A 22,872-nucleotide genomic window follows, 5' to 3' on the forward strand; every position below is an offset into this window, starting at 1 on the left:
AATTGTAAATGTTTACTTCAAAGAAAATGTGAATGCAATTATTTCACTCACCTCAAAAATTATACACATTTACCATCCCTACACCATTACGGTACAGAATATTCATCTTGGTGGTTAGAAACTTTGGACATTGATCAACCCTCAACTGCTACTTTGCTTACATGTTAATGTTGATTCTCGTCTAATATACCGTTTGCATTTTAAGCAATTACTGATGTATAGGTTATTTTGTGCTGTTTTGCTTTCAACTAGGCAAATTACGACCTTTGGATTTGTTACATTTCAGATTTTGAGAACACCTATAATATTTAATTCTTATTTATTAGTAACTCTTGAAAATTAAAATGTTTTGTAGCCAATTATTGCCGACATGCATGCATAATGATACATATATATATGTGTTTACATTTGATCAAAAATCACAATATATGTCATTTTTAAATTGTTACACTAATTGGCCATAAATTTATTTTCCGTGCAAATCTAGTTGGAGACAATTTCAACTTTTGTAGATATTAGAAAACTATAATATTTAAATACAGATTAAAATGACTAATGAAGTTAATTCGTGATATATGGGCAGTGGGTATGTACATGATAGGCACGGCATATGACTTATGATATTTTCAATCTTTGTTTTAAATTTATACATATTTGTCTAGATTTAAATACCATTTAAATCCCTCACAAAAACTAATCAAGTACACATTTTCGATTTCGGTGACTAAAATTGTACATATTTACTTCAAAAAAAAGTGACTGCATTTATTTCACACTTCCCTAAAATTATACATATTTACTATCTCTGCATCATTACAGTACACAACATTCGTCTTGGTGGTTCGAAACTTTGGGCATTGATCATCCATCAACTGCTACTCTACTCACATGGTAATGGTAAGTTTCGTCCAATCTACTGTTTGTATTTGAAGTACTATATAATCACAAATTGTTATGTTTGATCAATATATTACGCTATTATTGATGTATAGGTTTTTTTGTGCTGCTTTGCTTTCAACTAGGCAAATTATGACCCTTGAATGTGCTACATTCAAGATTTTGGAGACACTTATAATGCTTAATTCTTATTTATTAGAAAACTCTTTAAAAATAATATGTTTTGTAACCAATTATTACCAACATAAATCCATATTGATACATATATACATATATGTTTACATTTGTTCAAAAATCATAATTTATGTCATTTTTAAATTGTTACACTAATTAACTATAAATTTATTTTCGGTGCAAATCAAGTTTGAGGCAATTTCAACTTATGAAAATATTAGAGAATTAGAATATTTAATTGTATATCAAAATGGCTCACGATATCAATTTGTGATATATGGGCAATGGATATGTCCTTGATAGACATGGCATATGACTATTGATATTTTTAATTTTTGCATTAAATTTATACATATTTATTTGGATATATATGTCATTTGATTCGCTCACACAAACCAATCGGATATACATTTTCGATTCAAACGATTAAATTTGTATATATTTTTTTCAAAAAGAAAAATAACTACAATTATTTCCTTCATCTCTAAAATTATACATATTCACTACCTATGCACCACTTCGGTACACTTCATTTATCTTGGTGGTTGTAAACTTTGGGATTTGATCATCACTCAACTGCTACTCTACTCACAAGTTAATAGTAAGTTTTATTTAATCTATTGTTTACATTTTAAGTACTATGTAATCTCACATTATTATATTTAATCAATATATTACGCTATTATTGATGTATAAGTTATTTTGTACTGCTTTGCAATCAACTAGGCAAATTACGACTCTTAAATGTGCTACATTCCAGATTTTGGAGACACTTATATTGTTTAATTCTTGTTTATTAGTAAACTCTTTAAAAATAATATGTTTTGCAGTCAATTATTACCAACATGCATGCATTTTGGTAGATATATACATATATATTTACATTTGTTCAAACATTGTAATATATGTCATTTTTAAATTCTTATACTAATTGGCTATAAATTTTTTTTCAGTGCAAATCAAGTTCGAGGTAATTTCAACTTATGCAAATATTAGAGAACAATAATTTTTAGTTGCAGATCAAAATGGCTCACGAAATCAATCCATAATATATGGACAATGGGTATGTACTTGATAGATACGACATATGACTTCTGATATTTTCAATCTTTCCTTTAAATTTATATATATTTGTCTTTATACAACATTTAAATTGCTCACAAAAACTAATTAAGTACACATTTTTTATTATAGCGAATAAAATTGTATTGATCATCCCTCAACTGCTACTATATTCAGATGTTAATGATAAGTCTCGTCTAATCTAATGTTTGCACTTTAAGTACTATATAATCTCAAATTATTACGTTTGATCAATATATTGCGCTATTATTGATGTATATGTTATTTTGTGCTGCTTTGCTCTCAACTGGGCAAATTACGACACTTAGATGTGCTACATTCCAGATTTTGAGGACTCTTATAGTGTTTAATTCTTATTTATTAGTAAACTCTTTAAAAATAATATGTTTTGTAACCAATTATTGCCAACATGCGTGCATATTGATACATATATACATATATGTTTACATTTGTTCAAAAATAACAATATATGTCATTTTTAAATTGTTACATTAATTGGCTATAAATTTATTTTCAGTGCAAATCAAGTTTGAGACAATTTCAACTTATGTAGATATTAAAGAACCAGGATATTTAGTTGTAGATCAAAATGACTCACGAAATCAATTATTGATATATGGGCAATGGGTATGTCCTTCATAGACACGGCATATGACTTATGATATTGTCAATCTTTGTATTAAATTTATACATAGTGTTTGGATATATATGCCATTTAACTCGCTCACACAAACCAATCAGATACAAATTTTCGAGTCTAACGACTAAATTTGTATATATTTTTTCTAAAAAGAAAATTGATTACAATTATTTCTCTCTTCCTCAAAATTATACATGTTCACTATCTATGCACCACTTCAGTACACATCATTAATCTTGGTGGTTGAAAACTTTGGGCGTTGATCATTACTCAACTGCTATTCTACTCACAAATTAATGATAATTTTCATCTAATCTATTGTTTATATTTTAAGTACTATATAATCTCACATTATTATATTTAATCAATATATTACGCTATAATTGAGGTGTATGTTATTTTGTGATGCCTTGCTCTCGACTGGACAAATTACGACCCTTGGATGTGCTACCTTCTAGATTTTGGAAACCCTATAGTGTTTAATTCTTATTTATTAGTAAACTCTTTAAAAATAATATATTTTGTAGCCAATTATTGTCAACATGCATGCATGTTGATACATATATACATATATGTTTACATTTGTTCAAAAATCACAATATATGTCATTTTTAAATTGTTACACTAATTGGCTATAAACATGTTTTCGGTGTAGATCGAGTTTGAGGCAATTTCAATGTATACAGATATTAGATAACCATAATATTTAGTTACATATCAAAATGGCTCACGAAGTTAATTCGTGATATATGGACAATGTGTATGTATCTGATAGACACAACATATGACTTATGATATTTTCAATTTTTGCTTTAAATTTATACATATTTGTCTCAATATATGTCATTTAAATCGCTCACATAAACTAATCAAGTACACATTTCTGATTCTAGCGACTAAAATTGTATATGTTTACTTCAAAAAAAAAAGTGATTACAATTATTTCTCTCCTCCCAAAAATTATACATGTTTCCTGCCTCTGCACTTCTACGGTACACTGCATTCATCTTAGTGGTTGAGAATTTTGGGCGTTGATCATTCCTCAACTGTTATTCTACTCACATGTTAATGGTAAGTCTCGTCTAATCTACTGTTTACATTTTAAGTATTATATAATCTCACATTATTATGCTTGATCAATATATTACGCTATAATTGATGTGGATGTTATTTTGTGATGCCTTGCTCTCAACTGAGCAAATTATGATCCTTGGACGTCCTACCTTCCAGATTTTGAGAACGCTTATAGTATTTAATTCTTATTTATTAACAAACTATTTAAAAATAATATGTTTTGTAGCTAATTATTGCCAACATGTATTGACATATATATACATATATGTTTGCATTTATTCAAAAATCACAATATATGACATTTTAAATTCTTACATTAATTGGTTATAAATTTGTTTTCTGTGCAGATCGAATTTGAGGCAATTTCAACTTATACAGGTATTAGAGAACTAGAATATTTAATTGCATATCAAAATGGCTCACGAAGTCAATTCGTTATATATGAGCAATGGGTATGTATCTGATAGACACGGCATATGACCTATGATATTTTCAATCTTTGCATTAAATTTATACATATTTGTTTGGATCTATATGCCATTTAAATTGCTCACACAAACCAATCGGGTATACATTTCTGATTTCAATAATTAAATTTGTACATATTTTATCCAAAAAAAAAAGTAATTACAATTATTTACCTTCTCCTTAAAATTATACATGTTATCTACCTCTGTACCACTTCGGTATATAACATTCATCTTGGTGGTTGGGATCTTTGAGTGTTGATCATCCCTTAACTGGTACTCTACTCACACGTTGATGGTAAGTCTTGTATAATTTATTGTTTACATTTTAATTACTATATAATCTCACATTATTATGCTTGATCAATATATTACACTATAATTTATGTGTATGTTATTTTGTGATATCTTGCTCTCAACTGGATAAATTACGATATTTGGACGACTTACCTTCCAGATTTTGGGGACCCCTATAGTGTTTAATTTTTATTTATTAATAAACTCTCTAAAAATAATATGTTTGCTAGCCAATTATTACCAACATACATGTATATTGACATATATATGCATATATGATTACATTTGTTCAAAAATCACAATATATGTCATTTTTAAATTGTTACACTAATTAGATATAAATTTATTTTCGATGCAGATCTAGTTTGAAGAATTTCAACTTATACAAATATTAGAGAACCATAATATTTAGTTGCAGATCAAAATGGCTCACGAAGTCAATTCGTGATATATGGACAATGTGTATGTACTTGATAGACATGGTATATGACTTAAGATATTGTCAATTTTTGCATTAAATTTATACATATTTGTCTGGATTTATATGTTATTTAAATCGCTCATAATCAAGTACCATAAAATTAACTGCAATTATTTCTCTCATCCTTAAAATTATATATATTTATTATCTCTGCACCATTATGGTACACATCATCCTTCTTGGTGGTTGGAAACTTTAGGCATTGATCATCCCTCAACTGCTACTCTACTCACATGTTAATAGTAAGTCTCATCTAATCTACTGTTTACATTTTAAGTACTATATAATTTCAAATTATTATGCTTAATCAATATATTACGCTATAATTGATGTGTATGTTATTTTGCGCTGCGTTGCTCTCAATTGATTAAATTACGACTCTTGGACATGCTATATTCTAGATTTTGGAGACACTTATAGTGTTTAATTTTTATTTATTAGTAAACTCATTAAAAATAATATATTTTGTAACCAATTGTTGCCAACATGCATGCATATTAACATTTATATACATATATGTTTACATTTGTTCAAAAATCACAATATATGTCATTTTTAAATTGGTACACTAATTGGATATAAATTTATTTTCGGTGTAGATCAAGTTTGAGGCAATTTCAACTTATATAGATATTAGAGAACCAGAATATTTAGTTGCAGATCAAAATAATTGACGAAGTCAATTCTTGCTATATGGACAATGGGTATGTACTTGATAGACACGGTATATGACTTATGATATTTTTCAATCTTTACAATAAATTTATACATATTTGTCTGGATTTATATGCCATTTAAATCGTTCACATAAACTAATCAAGTACACATTTCTGATTCTAGCGATTAAAATTGTACATGTTTACTTAAAAAAAGAAAGTGATTGCAATTATTTCTCTCATCCTTAAAATTATACATATTTACTATCGCTGCACCACTATGGTACACAGCATTCATCTTGATGGTTGGAAATTTTAAGCATTGATCATCATTCAATTGCTACTCTACTCACACCTTAATGATAAGTCTTGTCTAATTTACTGTTTGCATTTTAAGTACTATATAATCTCACATTATTATGCTTGATCAATATATTACGTTATAATTGATGTGTATGTTATTTTGCGCTGCCTTGCTCTCTACTGGGCAAATTACGACGCTTGAACCTATCTTCTAGATTTTGGGGACACCTATAGTGTTTAATTCTTTTTTATTTGTAAACTCTTTAAAAATAATATATTTTATAGCCAATTATTGCCAACATGCACGCATATTGACATATATATATATGTTTATATTTGTTCAAAAATCACAATATATGTCATTTTTAAATTGTTACACTAATTAGATATAAATTTGTTTTCGATACAGATCAAATTTGAGGCAATGTCAACTTATGTAGATATTAGAGAATTAGAATATTTAGTTGCAGATTAAAATGTCTGACGAAGTCAATTCTTGATATATGGACAATGGGTATATGCCTGATAGACACGACATATGACTTATGATAGAAATTGTGTCAAGACAAGTAGAGAAAGAACAGGAAGGACCGTTGGATACAGATGATTGAAGAGGAGCCGGACCCTGAGCGAAGAGTAGATAAAATTTTGATGCTTATAAGCATTGTCTCTTCATACTTCAAAGCGTATGAAATAGTTGATTTAACCATGAAACTTAAATTAAGTACTTTGTATTGAGGAAATTCTATCTTTAAGTTTGAATTTATTATGGTCATTAATGCTATTGGATGTTTTAGTTTATTCTGGCATAAGTTATAACTAATCACCCTTATTTAATCCACTACGATTATTGCATACTGCTAGTTGCATACTAGGATACATTGCATATTAACTATCATGAGCGGGAGTATGTAACCTTGTGTTGCATATTCTGACGTTTCAAGTCTCTGTTATATCTCAAGCGTGGGTTTGGGGGCATCACAGATTGCCAGGACATTGTCTAACATCTGACATATCCCATATTTGAAGAAAAATTTTATTTTCTTGGGCACTCTTGATTCTTTGGGTTTCCGGTACACCGGTGAAGGTAAAACTATTAGAGTCAGTAAGGGTTTCATGATTGTAATGGGAGGAGATAAAACAAATGGTCTTTATTTCTTTCAAGGCAATACAATGATAGGTGCAGTTACAGTGTCTATTTCAGATAATCCAGACTCAGACATTACTCGTTTATGGCACATGCGTTTGGGTCACATGAGTAAAAATGGGATGTCCATTCTGAGTAAGCAGGGTTTGTTACGTGATAAGAAGATAGGAAAACTTGAATTTTGTGAACATTGAGTGTTTGGAAAACAGTGCAGGGTTCAGTTTACTACAGAGGTTCACAGAACTAAAAGTATTGTGGACTATATTCATTTTGATCTTTGGGGTCCATCTTCTGTTCTATCGAAATGTGGAGTTTAGTATTTGCTCACTTTTATTGATGATTGCTCCAGAAATGTTTGCGATTCCGAACCGACAATGGTATGAAATTTTACAGAGGTAATTTTGATGAATTCTGTAAAGATGAAAGTATTGTAAGGCACTGCATAGTGAAACATACTGCACAGCAAAATGAGGTAGTTGAACGGATGAATAAGACTCTTGGAGAGAGCCCATAATATGCTTTCAAATACTGGCTTGTCTAAAGATTTCTAGACTGAAGTAGTCAACACATTTGGCTATTTGGTTAACCGCTCTCCAACCAAAGTTATTGGATTAAAAACTTCAAATGAGGTATGGTCTGGTATTCCCTCTGATTATTTAAATTTGAAAGTTTTTGGTTGTCCTGCATAGTTCCATGTTAATGATGAAAAACTTGAGCTAATGGCAAAGAATGACATATTCATTGGATATGCCAGTGTGGTGAAAGGATTCAAGTTATGGTGTACTGATTCTAAATCACCCAAGTTTGTAATTAGCAGGGATGTTGTATTTGATAAACAATCTATACTTAATCTGAGAAAGGAGTTTATTGTGTCTATAGGTGAAGAGCAGGATAATGGCAAGAAGGTAGGGCTACAGGTTGAAGTTTCACAAGGGGTGTCAGATGGCACCCAAGATCATGTTATTTATTGATGAGCATGATCTTGACTTTGATGATGGCACACAAGATGAGCAAGACTACAACATTGCTACTAGTAAACAGAGGAGGCAGATTAGGCCACCTCAAAGATATGTTCATGCAGACATGGTGATGTATGCACTAACTATAGCAGAGGACATAGATGGTCAGGAGCCTTCCAGTTATTCAAAAGCTATCAAAAGTAAGGAGTCTACACAATGGTGCGCATCGATGGCTGAGGAGATTTAGTCTCTTCATAATAACTAAATCTGAGATTTGGTTAAGTTGCCTAAGAAGATGAAGACTGTTGGTTGCAAATGAGTCTTCAAAAAAAAAGAGGGAATCTAGGGTGTTGCATATGCAAGGTACAAGGCACGCATTGTTGCAAAAGGCTACAGTCAGAGAGAAAACATCGACTTCAATGAAGTTCTCTCTAGTTGTGAAACACAATTCAATCAGGGTGCTGCTTGCTATGGTAGCAGCGTATGACCTAGAGTTTCAGCAACTTGATGTTAGAACAACATTCCTGCATGGTGAGCTTAAGGAGATCATTTACATGCATCAGTCAGAGGGGTTCATTATTCAAGGAAAGGAAGATCATGTGTGTAGATTGAAGAAATTATTGTATGGTTTGAAGCAGTCTCCAAGGCAATGGTATAAATGTTTTGATTATTTTATGATAGATCATGGTTATTTGAGGAGTAGTTATAATAGTTGCGTTTATCACAGACAGTTATCTGATAGATTTTTTCATTTATTTGCTACTTTATGTTTATGATATGCTTATTGCTGCTAAAAGCATATCTGACATTAGCTTGTTGAAAATCCAACTCAGAAATGAGTTTGAAATGAAAGACTTAGGTGCTGCTAAAAAGATTTTGGGGATGGAGATCCACAAAGATAGGAAAGATAGAAATTTGTACTTGTCCCAGAGAAAATACATTGAGAAAGTTTTTCAAAGATTTGGAATTTTTAATTTCAAACCAGTAAATACACTGCTTGCTACACATTTTAAACTTTCAACATTCCTATCTCCTCTAATAGACGAGGAGGAACGGTTCATGGCTAGTGCTCCTTATTCCAGTGCAGTTGGCAGTATTATGTATACAATGGTCTGTACTCGTCCAGATATTTCACAGGCAGTGAGTGTTGCTAGCAGGTACATATCTAATCTGGATAGAGCTCATTAGCAAATTGTGAAATGGATAGTCAGGTATTTGAGAGGTATTTCGAACCTTGGTTTAATTTTTTATAGAGAAATTGACTATAATTCATGGGTGGTTGGTTATGTTGATTTTGATTATGCTGGTGATTTAAACAAGAGAAGATCATTGACAGGGTATATTTTCATTTTGTATGGTTCTACTATTAGTTGGAAAGCAACACTACAATCTACAATTGTTTTATCAACTACAGAAGTAGAGTATATGGCAGCAGTCGAGGCTGTTAAGGAAGCCATTTGGTTGAAAGGTCTGATCAGTGATTTGAGACTGCAATAGGATGCAATTTCAGTATTTTGTGACAACCCAGAGTGCAATACATTTGACCAAAAATCAAATGTATCATGAGAGAACAAAACATATTAATGTTAGGTATCATTTTCTTTGGGAAATTGTTACAAAGGGCGTGTTAGAAATTCAAAAGATTGCTACTACTGAGAATCTAGCAGATATGATGACAAAACCAATTCCAGTATACATGCTCAAACTTTGTTTGGACTTGATTGGTGTTCGGGGTATGTGATTCCCTTTGGGGATTTGGTAGAGGATGTCGGTTCTTTGGTTAATGAATTATTGTTAGGCTTGGCAGACTTCAAGCCAAGGTGGATATTTGTTGAGAGGTGACTTAAATCCTGTTGAAAAAGCGCCTCTACAAATTGTTCACTCGAACGGTGTCTTTGCTGCTCGAGCAAAATCTCACCCAGAGAGTTCGCTCATCAATTGCTCGACAGTGAGCTCGAGCTGGACACAATCCGAAAGTTCGCTCGACACCCGCTCGACACTTAGCACGAGTGATATGGCAACCCGAGAGTTCACTCATCAGTTGCTCGACACTCAGCTCGAGCGGTATGGCAACCAGAAAGTTCACTCGACACCCTCTTGACACTCAGCTCGAGCGAGATGACAACCCTAACGTTCGCTCGAGCTCCGCTTGACACTTCACTCGAGTGAATGTTCGTAATTTAGGGTCTGCACCGTTTTAGTATAAATACGAATATTTCAACATTCATTTATTACTTTCTTATCTTTTGAGGCTGCTGAAACTTGTATAGAGAGAGTGTTGTCCTCTTGTGATATTCCAAATAATTTATTGGCACTTTGAGAAGAGGATTTTGTAATTAATCTTTTGTACTCCATCTTTGTTGATAGCGTATTCATTGAGACCGACTCCGCTAGTGGATGTAGGCTCAAATTGAGTTGAACCACTTCAATCTTGGTGTATTGTGTATGATTTTCGTTATTTCTTTTGTTTGCTTCCACTATTATTTATTTCAAACCAGCATTTGATAACCTGTTTATCCCAACAATAATATATATCTGACAAATTTATCTAGAACTTGGGGTGAAAAGAATTGAGCTTAACATTAAAAAAAAAATCAATGTCAATGAAGATCTCTCCTTTATTTACTATAGTAGTGTGCAGCTGTTCTCTGTTGATCTCTTTCTCACTAATTCATTGCTGTGGGCTGAGATGAACCAGAATCAGATCTAGGAGTGCTGCAGCCCGGAGATTGCTTGCTGACATTGTATGGCGATGTGTGCATCACCCTGAATGAACACAAAAGCAGAATTTAGCACCAATTCTTAACACAGCATAAACCTATGACTCCAAATTTTTAATAATTTGGATTATTGACCATGGAGATCAGTGTGTATTTCTAAACGAAGATCCATAAGATTCAATAGAACTTGAAGGACACATTTGAACTGACTTCATATCAGAAAATCCATCCCATTTCACAAAAATACTGAGCTAATTTGGGTTATAAGGCCTGGCCAGATAAAAAAAAATGGTAATATAGTTGCTAAACATCTAGCACCTACTCAGATAATGCACTTGAGTTAACTGAAAACATTTTAGTTTCTCATAATTGAATCGAAATGAAATGGAAAGGCGACCTGGCATATACCTTTCCTTGCGCTTCTCTAAAAATCGAGCCAAGGATGCTTTACGCGCTTGAGGCAAACCCACTGCAAACACATAACAAAGATTTCTTAAACTGGTACCACTTCTATAGTTTACAAAAAAGACTGTCATGCTGGTATCAACTATATGGTTTATAATTTCGACAAAAACGAGAAGCCAATGGATAGGATGTGCAGGTAACACACAAATTAGTTATACCTGTTGGAATTAATGTTGTTCCAGCACATTCTGCTAGACTGAATGCTTTGCGAGACTCTGAATGGTTGGTGGGAAATGATGAAGCTTCCATTGGTTTGACTCTCTCTGATTCATTGGTACTACTTGCTCCTACTCCCAACTGATCAGAACAAGCTTGGGATGGAAAAGAAAGAGGGTCTGGAGGCCCTGGGAACAGTGTTGTGGTATGGGGCCGGTTTTTAATCACGCCATCAAATGGGGAAGGCTCTTGGGTTGTTGAAAGGGTCATATCATGTGCTGTAGATGACCCATTTCCAGCCAGTAACATAATGGCCAGAGCCTGATTAGAGAAAGAAATAAGGAATTAAGAAATAAAAAAGAAAATTGAATATTGAGTTAACAGATAGATAGGAGAATGTCTAGAAGGATATATATATATACCCTTTCAGGAGTAATATCATCATAAACGCTCACTGAACCAGCATAAAAGACGGTCAGCTGAGCAGGTGCTCCAGAGGATTTGGAACCATTCCTACAAAAGATCAATCTCAATTGAGCTCCTACATATCCTCACAAAACCATAGTTCTGATTCAGTATTTTTGGTAAAATTCTCATACAATACAAATCTTCAGACACATACAAACCTGAGATCGGTGGTACCAACCACAGAACCTGTGGAAGGAAGAACAGAAACAGGAGCTATGGCTCTAAGAGGTTTCGGTTTTATGGTAGAACCAACCATGTTCTGGCCAGTAGAAACAGGGTGAGATTGAAGCACAGTGGTGCCCAAAGCAACAGTACTAGTTTGATTTTGTTGATTGGAGAATGGGAATATTCTCACTTCCCGGGAGCGATGAATTGAATGGGCATCATGTTGTTGTAAAGGATAGAGTACTGTCATTGCATACTGGTTCTCCATCTCCACTTGCTTATCAAAACTCAAATTCTTCTGAAAAAAATAACAAGTTAAGATTGGGAAAGAATCAGTCATCCATAACCAAACCATATAGACCATATATTGTATTGAAAGAATGCTCAAACTTCAGTCCAACTAACAACATTAGCAATCAGAAATTCACAAGGTGTAGGTAAAATTTTATTTTATACCTCAAGATTAACTCCCCTTGTTTTAAGGAGAATCGTTTGAATTGAGTAATCTTGATCTAAACAAACAAAAGAGCAAAAAACAAACCTGGATTACTCCAGAGTATGGTTTCTGGTTAGTGTCAAAAACAGCAGCAGATGAAATAGTAGTCATAGATCCAGATGATGCCAGTGGATCATGCAGAGTCTTTCTGGGACTATCTTCTTGAGTAGCCCTGAAAGACAGGAACTGAGGTCCTGCAGAAATCTTGTTTGAGAATGGCCACTGCATTCCTGAACCTCTCAGTCTCAGCTGTGCTGGAAAAAAAAAAAAATCAAAGAAAATGCAAAATGATGCCCGAGTAAGTACGTGAATGATTAACACTTTCAGTATAAATATGCAGAAAAGCCTCGCCTTTCATATATTTTTACCATATAGATGCCAAAGCTCTTCAATACCACAAACTTAGAAAAAAGTATCAAATTGATGTACTTTAAGACTTTAAGTCCCGAAAAGAACGGAAAACCAACGGCATGTAAAAAAACTATGTGCCAACAAGAATCATGGCTCTCCTACAAGGTAAGCATAAGTGACAGAATCGAATATTCTCAACGTGATTTTTCAGTAAAAGGATTCAAAGTAGGATTAAAAACACCATTAACATAACAAACCTTTAACAACAATTAAAGTTCACTACAAACAAACGAATACAGCACATTGCCAACTTACTTTATATCACTAAGCGGACAAAGAGCTACAGAACAAACATCCATGTCCTTTAAGATCACTAGGATCAAACCTAAAAAACTCTATATATATCTGCCAAAACTCTGTTTAGTTCATGCATTACTTTTCAGAAGAGCAAATCCAAGAACTATAAATCCTTGTGACCATTAATTTAAGTTCAATTTCTTTACCATTTAAAAGAACTCAATAATTTCATCTAAGTATAGTACTTTAATGCAGTCCTTTATTATAAATGTTGCAGCAAGTTGTCAGGCACTGCTGTTGAGGATAATAAAGTATGAGTTTTTGGTAGGAAATTCAACGTGGCACATGCATTAGTTTAAAGTATCCAAAAAGCAACTCACGCTCATGCTCATGTTACTCAATAGACATGAATCTATCCCCCCCAACACGACAAACTAAAGTAGGAAAAGTGAAATTGACGTTATATATATACACACACACGCATATATAAGCACCAAAATGAACTAAATTTCAGAAGGAAATATGAAAAGAGGACCCAGAAAGCCATAATTAACACCTGAGTTATTAGAATCTTCATTGGCCTCCATGTTTACAGAAACCAAATCATTTTTGGAGCTCAAACCCAGAAAGTCCCTCTCCATCTCTGTGCCTGACTATTTCCTCTCTCTCTCTCAAAATTCTTACGAAACCAACAAAAGAACTTTCAACAACAAAGTACTTTTACCTTACCAAAAACTGCAACCCAGAGAAAACAAGAACAAGCAAAAGAGCTGATAAGAGCACACATACGAAGATGCTTTTGCAGCTTCAACCACAGAGAGAGAGAGAGAGAGAGAGAGAGGGGAAAGGGTGCGAACTTAGTAGCTACGGTGGTACTACCGGTGTCTTGTGGGGTTTAAATAAAAAAAATCTCCGCAACATATTTTATAATATATATTATAAAATAAAAATATTTTTATAAAATAATTTATAAAAAATATTAGTTTTATAAATTATTTTATAAAAGAATCCATTTTTTAAAATATTATTGCGTAACGAAAAATGATATTTTTTAATAAAGTGATGGTACGTCCGACACGTGGCAAGACACATGGTAATGCTTTAAATTTAAAATTATCTCCACTGAGCTGTGATCTGGATGAGTGAACGAAAAAAAAAACGTTTAAAATCATTTAGTTGGGGTCTTTAATCAAATATTTATTTTTTTATTTTTCCTTTTTTATGTTTATTTTTATACTTTTTTTTTTAATTTGTTAGACAGAGATGCATGTTGCGTGCTTATATAATTCTGACTTCTGACTTATTAAATTTGTTAATTGAGAGTTAATGGAAGGTTTTTATTAATGATAAAATTAAAAACTCGATAAATAAATTCATAAATTGTTTCAATACTTATAATTTTTTATTAAGAAAGCTATTTTATTGAGAACTATTTTAGGGAGTTATATTGACAAACGCTTTAATTTGGCTCCGGTTCCGGTTTTACATGTTGTCTCAACTTATCAAATCACATCATATCTCGTTTTATCTCATCTTAATATTCAAATAATATTCAAATATTTTAATTTTAAAATTTTAACTTTATCATTTAATCATTACATTATCATTACAAATTTTCTTAACTTCTAAATAAAACATAAAAATAATTCAAATTTTTTAAATGTCAAAATAAAAATTATATTCTAACAATATTTTAATTTCATAATATTTTTATTCAACTTTTTCTCTCTCATTTTTCAAAACCCATATAGCATCTTAATTTAAACTATTTCACTATTATTCATAAATTATCTCATTACTATTTACATATTTTTCATCTCATCTTATCTCATTTGTGTAATCAAACGAGATCTTAATTACAAAAAGATTTTATAAAAATAAATTAATTAATAGACGTAATTTGATATGTCATGTTAAATTATAAAGCTGATTTTATGTCTATTCTATAAGTTTTGATTCTTGAAGAAGAATAAAGTGATATTAAAGCAATCTAGGTGGTTGGTATTTACTAACGCAAGCATAGAAAATGTCACCCTAACTCTTAGGATGTACCACATTTGTAATTGAGTAAGTAGAAAATGGATGAGGATTATCCGTATTAATCAAGACCGACTACATTCAATCCCAAAAGTCCTCATTATGTGGTCAATTTCACGTGTTTGACGAGAAATATTAAATTAGAATTACCAAATCAACAGCCAACTCTATATTTGTGGTCATTTTTTTTTAATTTTGTATTTATTTAGCCTATTACTAAGTATGGAAGCTAAATATTAAAGAAAGGAAAATATTATTTATACTTATAAATTTTATTTATATAATAATACGGGCTGACGTGCCAGTTATTGATATGAATAAGATTATAAAATTTGAATTTAAAATGAAAATTGATAAAATAAATTTTATACGTAAAATTGTAAGTACATATAACATTACTTTAGAAGAAATAAAATTTTTTAAAAAATAAACTAATTGAGATGTGAAAAATAGAATAAAAGAAAAGAAAAGAAATAAAAAAGAAAAGGACAAGGTACGGAGGTAGCATGTGGTGGGATTCGAAGCAGTGGGACTGGAGGAGTGCATGTGATTGGCGGGGCCCTAAGGTTAGAACTGACACGACGTCGCTTTTGGTCCCCCCGCCCTCGAAGTTTCTAACTCTCTACTAATCAAATACAATGGGGTGTCTCCCATTTATGCAACGTGACATCTTTCGTATACGCATCTTTTTATTTTTATTATTTATTTATAAATAAATAAGTAATAGTCACTAATAGGCTATAATTAATTGTGAGTTGTGAAATAGTTCTTTCATTTTTATCCTTTTGCTTATGGATTTTCACTTTTCGCACATTTAATTTTTTGTTAACAAAATTAATAATTTAGTCCTATCCATCTCTAAATCAAGCTTTTAACAGCCCAATGTGCGAAAGGTTGATTGTTGATGTTTGAGTTTCATATCAATTATAATACCCTTAAAATAAAATCTGAATAAAATAATATTTTTAAGAGTTCCCTTTAAAAAACATTAGGATCCACCGTAAAAAAGTTGGCATTTTTATATAAGTTTCAAATTTTCTTTACTTTTCTTAAATGAGTGCACGGAATTTATGCACTTTCAGATTACATGAAAATTAGCAAAAAGTGTAAGGTCAATATTACTCCTTTTGAATGCAGTGGAAATGAAGGTATGGCTAGATCCATTAAGGTTGAGAGAGATGGAACTTGTGTCGGATTGCTATTTAGCTCCCATCAACGGCAAAATTAATTTCAACATTTCTAGAGAAGAAAATTTTAATTTTTAGCTACCACTTAGTTATAGAATCAAGTATCAACTCCCTACTTACCTGGACGGGGTCGATGGGTGATCAAGAAGGCTCATGACCTAATCATTGCACACAGGAGGGGTGCTCGCCTAAGGTCTCCCCAAGTGGGAGAGCCTACGTCATACTTTAACCAAAAAAAAGTATCAACCCCCTACTTTCATACCAATTTGTGATCACCAATTTCCTGTTGTGTTTGTGGAGCATAGTTTGAAGAACCAGCCAAATTGTTTGCTCAGCTGTAGCTCGACTTGGTGCTCGAGTGAAGCGCAGACAGATAGTTTGTTCGAGGCGCACGCGACGGTAGGCTCCAGTGAAGCACAACCCTAGTGTTCACTTGAGTGGCGCTCGAAGGTCGACTGGAGCGAATGTTGCACAGATTGTTCTCTCACAACGTGCTCAACACTCCGTTTGAGAGAAGAATCCTGATTTTGCCGCCTTAGGTTTCTCATGTCGTGGCCGATATATATGAATGTATTTCATATGTTGTTGTATCAAATTGAAGAGAGGGAGAGGCAAACGACGTGTAGAGCTTTCTTGAGAGAGAAAGAAGACTGAGAGAGAGAGAGAGTTGAGATTGTGTGAGTAGAGTAAATCTCTTGTAACTCACTGTGTATTGTAATCTCCTCTGAACAAAATCCACTGCAGCTCCATGGACGTAGACAAGTTGTCGAACCATGTAAATCTGTGTGTAGTGTGTGTTCTTGATTCTTATGTTTCTGAATTTATTTCATTGTCTTTCTCGCTATCGTTGTTAGTAGGTGTGGGGATTATCCCCAACAACTGCTATCAGAGCTCCAAGGTTCGGAGTTCGGGCTTAATGATGGTAGGAGAAGAAGTGAAGGTTTGAATCGAGAAGTTTGATGTCACAACTTTTGGTTATTGGAGGATGCAACTCGAGGATTATCACTATGAAAAGAGACTCCACCTTCCTTTGTTGGGACTGAAGTCGGAGATCATGAACGATACTGATTGGAACCTGTTAGATCGACAAGTTCTGGAGGTTATTCGGCTCACCCTGTCCAGATTAGTGGTGCACAATGTCATTAAGGAGAGAACCATAATGGATCTTATGGTAACTTTGTCAGATATGTATGAAAATTCGTTGGCGAATAACAAGATGCATTTGTGAAGAAACTATTCAATCTAAGAATGACAGAAGGTACGTCTGTTACCCAACACTTGAATGAACTCAACACTATCACAAATCAATTGTCATCGGTCAAGATTGAGTTTGATTATGAGATTAGAGTGTTGATTGTATTGCATCGTTGTCAAATAGTTGGGAGGCCATGAGAATGGTAGTGAGTAATTTTGCTGGGGAAGGCGAAGTTGAAGTTCGACAATATAAGAGATTTGATCCTAGCTGAGGAGGTGCGCATAAAGGATTATGGCGAGATCTTGGGTATGGCCCTGAACATTGACAATCGGGAGAAGGGACATGCTTGACCATGTTCCAATGGCAGGAGCAAGTCTGATATCTAAGCAGTGAATCACTTGTTGGAAATGTGGCAAGCCAGTCACATCAGAAGATACTGTCAGAGTCAGAAACAGACTGAGGATGATGCTGTGAACGCGATGGCTGAATAATTACAGGAGATCATGCATAATTACAAGAAACAACATCTTTACCTTTGAGGCACGCACGACAATAGGCTTGAGTGAAGCACAACCCTAGAGTTCACTCAAGCGGTGATCGATAGTCGACTTAAGCGAGTGTTACACAAATTGTTCGCTTGCGGCTTGCTCGACACTCCGCTCAAGCGAAGAACCCTAATTTTGCCGTAGTAGGTTTCTCACGCCACCTATATATATGAATGTTATTTCATATGTTTTTGTATCAGATTGAAGAGAGGGAGAGGTAAACGGCGTGTAGAGCTTTCTCGAGAGAGAAAGAAGCCCTAGAGAGAGAGTTGAGATTGTGTGAGTTGAGTAAAACTCTTGTAACTCACAGTGTGTTGTAATCTCCACTGAATAAAATCACATGAAGCTCCGTGGACATAGGCAAGTTGCCGAATTACGTAAATATGTATGTAGTGTATATTCTTGATTCTTGTATTTCTGGATTTTTTTCATTGTCTTTCTCGTTATCGTTGTTAGTGAGTGTGGTGCTTATCCCCAACATTTCCATTCAAATTCATCATTCTTCTTATCCTTTTGAAGCAAATGTGACAACCATTTCCCACTTTTGATCAGTTTTCTCTAGGAAAAAGGTTGGAAAAAATAAAAATAAAAGTGCATATAGAGAATGCATAAGAGAAGGTGAAAATGCAGGTGGAAAAAAAAATCAAGTGGATTATAAAGAACAAAAGCTATAACTAGGACAAGGATTTTCTCCATTTTATTTATTTAGCATAAAATACAAGATATGCTATCCATGTCAGTTAATAACATAATATGAAATGACTAAAGGGTGGTGCTACAGCCCCCAGCGGGGGGCTGTAGTATTATTTAATATATATTTTGTTTAAATAATTTTTATATAGGTTTTTTAATATTTTTTAATATTTTTAAAAAATAAAATAAATTTAAATTATTATTAAGAAAATATTTTTTTAATCCAAAAGTAAAAAATATATATTAAAAAATATTTTCTTAATCACGAAGTAAAATAAAAAATTATAAAAAAAATATTTTTTATAATTTTTTATTTTACTTCATGATTAAGAAAATATTTTTTAATAATATTATGATTTTTTTAAAAAATATTAAAAATAGTCATACTACAGCTCCCGTTGGAGGCTCCCGTTGAGCTTAACATGTACTTTTTTATGTGTAATTTTTTAATTTATTTTTTATATAGATTTTTTTTACACTTATAAATATTTTTTAAAAAATAAAATAAATTTAAAATATCATTAAAAAACACTTCCTTAATCAGAAAGTAAAAAAAAAATCATTAAATATTAATTTTTATTCTACTTCGTAATTAAGAAAATATTTTTAAATAATATTATAATTTTTTATTTTATTTTTTAAAATATTTAAAATTATTAAAAATATCTATATAAAAATAAATTAAAAAAAAACATAAAAAAATGCTACAGGCCCCAGCGGGAGCCCCCAGCGGGGCATGTAGCATTTTCCAATGACTAAAATATCTTATATTTTACAACAGTGGATACTATCTATAATAAGAAATTTCGATCTTCACTTGCCAATGGGAGCCAATAATTCCAATAACATTCTCTTTTGAGCAAAGCATGTGCCTGATGGGGACATCCATTGACATACCCTTTTCTATAAGATTGTGCTACTGTCTTGGCTAAATCAAAATTATTATACTCCATGCTTAGGCCCATTCCATCTAAGATTTTTAAATGTTTCTCTCTTTTGGATAAGTAGCAATGCCAATCATCCAATTATTCGAAGGCCCATCATCAAACGCAAGTTTAATTGGCATACATGCTCTGCATTGATGCAGTCTGGTATGTTGACACATGCTACTACATATCAATTATTATTTTTATAATATAAATTTTATTACTCACCAAATAAATGAAGAGAAATAGTATTTACAGTCATAGAATACGTAGCCACCACATACTCATCTTGAAAAAAAATGAGTAAATATGTAATTCACATAAAAAAAAAATTAATTTTTTAATAATGAACTCCGCTCTTTTTCAAAAAGAATATATAATGTTTGTATAATCTATAATTGTATCTAACATTACTGTTAATACATTTGACATGAATAGCAAGTAAATGAGAAACTCCATTAATGTCTTCTCTACCGACATGGGATACTTCATAGAAATTAAGTCTGAAGCAAGATCAACTTGATCTATGATCAATGCTAGAATAGGGCCTTAACGAGATGAAAGCGAAGGATCTCCATTTAGACAATCTACAATCCATGAAGAATCACATTTTAATATGACTAATATTACATGTATTTATAATTTTTTATATAAGACTTATTTTATTAATTTTCTTTTGAAATTGAAATTTTATAATTTTTAACATATTAATAACTAACACGTAAAGAATTAAGTTTTTTTTAAGTACAATTAGCATTTCTCTTCTAATATAATCCTTGAAAAATCCATATTGCACATGAATAATTCAACTTTTTAAAATTTTAAAACAAAAATAATATTAAAAAAATATATTCTAATAATATTTTATTTAACTTTCAATTTTTATCTCAACTCATCTCATCTACGAAAATAAATAAAGTCACTCATCTTATCTCATCTCAACTGTAGTGTCCTCCACATCGTCTGTACGTAACAACCTTTTCATTTTTGTTCATGCCCATAATAATAACACCCCTTCCATCTCATAAGATACACCAAATTCAGTTTTAAATGAATTCTGATTAAGACTCTAATAAAAATTCAGCTTATAGCTATGTTTGGATGTCAAGATTATCTCAATTTTCAACTTATCTCAAACCATTCATTGATAGAACTCACTATTTTTTCAATTTTCTATAAAAATTTAAACTCATCTCAATCTATTTCATACATTCAAACACATCAACTTATTTACATTTAAACAAATATTAATGAGACTCATAAATACTATTATTTACAGATCAACTCAGATCGTTTAAGATGACCTCAACATTCAAATGTAGTCTATAATAACCTCCAGGAGGTGCTAGCCATTTCAAAAAATTTTCCTTTGCAATTAAACATTTATTGACTTCAATGTCCTATAACTGTGAACATATGCAAAACAAATATAAATGATATGCAAAGAAGTCTATTCGGTATGTCCTTTCCTTTTTTAGAAGGTAAGGTAGTTGTCATTTCTTTCCTTGAGAAAGATAAGGCGGTGGTATAGGATTTCAACAATTTCTCACAGTATCAAAGACAATTTCCAGCTTATTCACCATGGCATAGGAACTGGAATACTTATGGGACGGTTTTAAGCTAACAGAGAAAGAAAAAGAGGAAGTTACTTTCACTAAGGAAGAGATTAGAAGATCAAACTTGTGTGACCAGAACTGTCTGCTTATGCTAGTTGTGGTGGAAAAAAGTATTAACAAGGAAGCTTTCAAAGCCACTATGACCAAACTATGGAACCCAGAGGGTTGGATCATCTCTAAAGAGGTAGGGCCTAACAAATTTCTAGTGGAATTTTAGAAAGTTATGGATATAGAAATGGTGTTGAATGGAAGACCTTGATCTTTTGATAAAAACCTGATTTGTATTCAAGAATTCACGAGTAGCATGCCTCCTACTGTAATGGTTTTTAACCATGAACCTTTCTGGATACAACTTCATATGCCTCTAGCTGCTATGACTTTTGAAGGGGGAAAGGATTGGAAACACAATAGGGGAGGTGTTGACAATTGATGTGGATGAGAAGGGAGTTGATTGGGGTAGAAGATGGTCAGAATTGAGGGGATAAAAAGATGGATAGAATTTAAATATGAAAGATTGTCATTGTTCTGTTTCAAGTGTGGGGCTATAAAACATGTACATAGAGTCTGTGTTGTGGAAAAAGCTAAAAGAAATACTACAGGATGGGGAACTGTTTGGTATGGACAGTAGTTGAGGGCTTCTCCTACTATATCAAATGGCTAGGGAGAAAAAAGAAATAGTGCTCGTGGAACACAACAACCTAAGCTAATATCACAACTAGGTAATGGAGAAGATTGTAGAAAAGCTGATATTAATTATGAATACAATTCAGTTTCAAGTGGTTAGAAAAGTACAAGGAAAGATATCATACAAGTGGAATATCATCAAGATTCTGATAAAGCTGAAGCAGACCAGAACTTCTCATTCAATCACTTTAAAACAGTTTTAACTAACAAGGAAAGTTTGATAGGGGAAACTAGTAATCTAAACAGAAGGGGAAATGAAGCCTGGATTCCTACTTCAGAGTTAGCTAGTAATTCTGAGAAATCTTTGAGGAACTTAGTAGCAATAGAAGGAAGTGAAAAAAAGAAACCTGGATGGAAAAAAAAAAGAAGAGCAAGACAAGTTTTCATGGAAAGGGCAACTGAAATGGCACAAATGGACACTTCTAAGAATGACATAGGAAGTAGGAAAAGAGAGACATTAGAGTTTATTAACAATGCGCAACAGGGTCTCTCCAAAAAACTAAAAGCCATGCTCAATCCTGCAAGGAGCTTAAATCAAGAACACAACAACCCCACCAGGAAAAATGAGATGCATTAGTTGGAACTGTTGAGGGCTTGAGAACCCTTGAACAGTTCAGGAGCTTCATCTTTTAGTGAAACATAAGAGCCCAAATATCCTATTCCTTATTGAAACTAAAGGCAACAGGGAAAAGA

The 22,872-nt window shown here is 32.5% G+C and overlaps 1 protein-coding gene and 1 pseudogene across 2 annotated transcripts; one reads left to right on the plus strand and one right to left on the minus strand.

Annotated features, from left to right (window-relative positions):
• Nucleotides 1–10,678: 10,678 nt before the first annotated feature.
• Nucleotides 10,679–14,170, minus strand: LOC108993250 (protein TIFY 6B). Of its 2 annotated transcripts, none has more exons than XM_018968102.2 (7): nt 14,021–14,170; nt 12,694–12,902; nt 12,146–12,450; nt 11,942–12,032; nt 11,522–11,840; nt 11,307–11,367; nt 10,679–10,944 (listed from the first exon to the last, which is right to left on the minus strand). In XM_018968102.2, the coding sequence occupies exons 2-7, from the start codon at nt 12,874–12,876 to the stop codon at nt 10,845–10,847; spliced, it is 1,059 nt and encodes a 352-aa protein (XP_018823647.1). In that variant the 5' UTR covers nt 12,877–12,902; nt 14,021–14,170; the 3' UTR covers nt 10,679–10,844. The 2 variants fall into 2 exon arrangements, with proteins under 2 accessions (XP_018823647.1, XP_018823646.1); XM_018968101.2 differs by having other exon boundaries at nt 13,853–14,170.
• Nucleotides 14,171–16,632: 2,462 nt separating this feature from the next.
• On the plus strand, nt 16,633–16,750 carry LOC118344775 (annotated as a pseudogene).
• The last annotated feature ends 6,122 nt before the right edge of the window (nt 16,751–22,872 follow it).

The sequence above is a fragment of the Juglans regia genome, chromosome 15 (assembly GCF_001411555.2).
Source record: "Juglans regia cultivar Chandler chromosome 15, Walnut 2.0, whole genome shotgun sequence".
Classification (NCBI taxonomy): domain Eukaryota; kingdom Viridiplantae; phylum Streptophyta; class Magnoliopsida; order Fagales; family Juglandaceae; genus Juglans; species Juglans regia.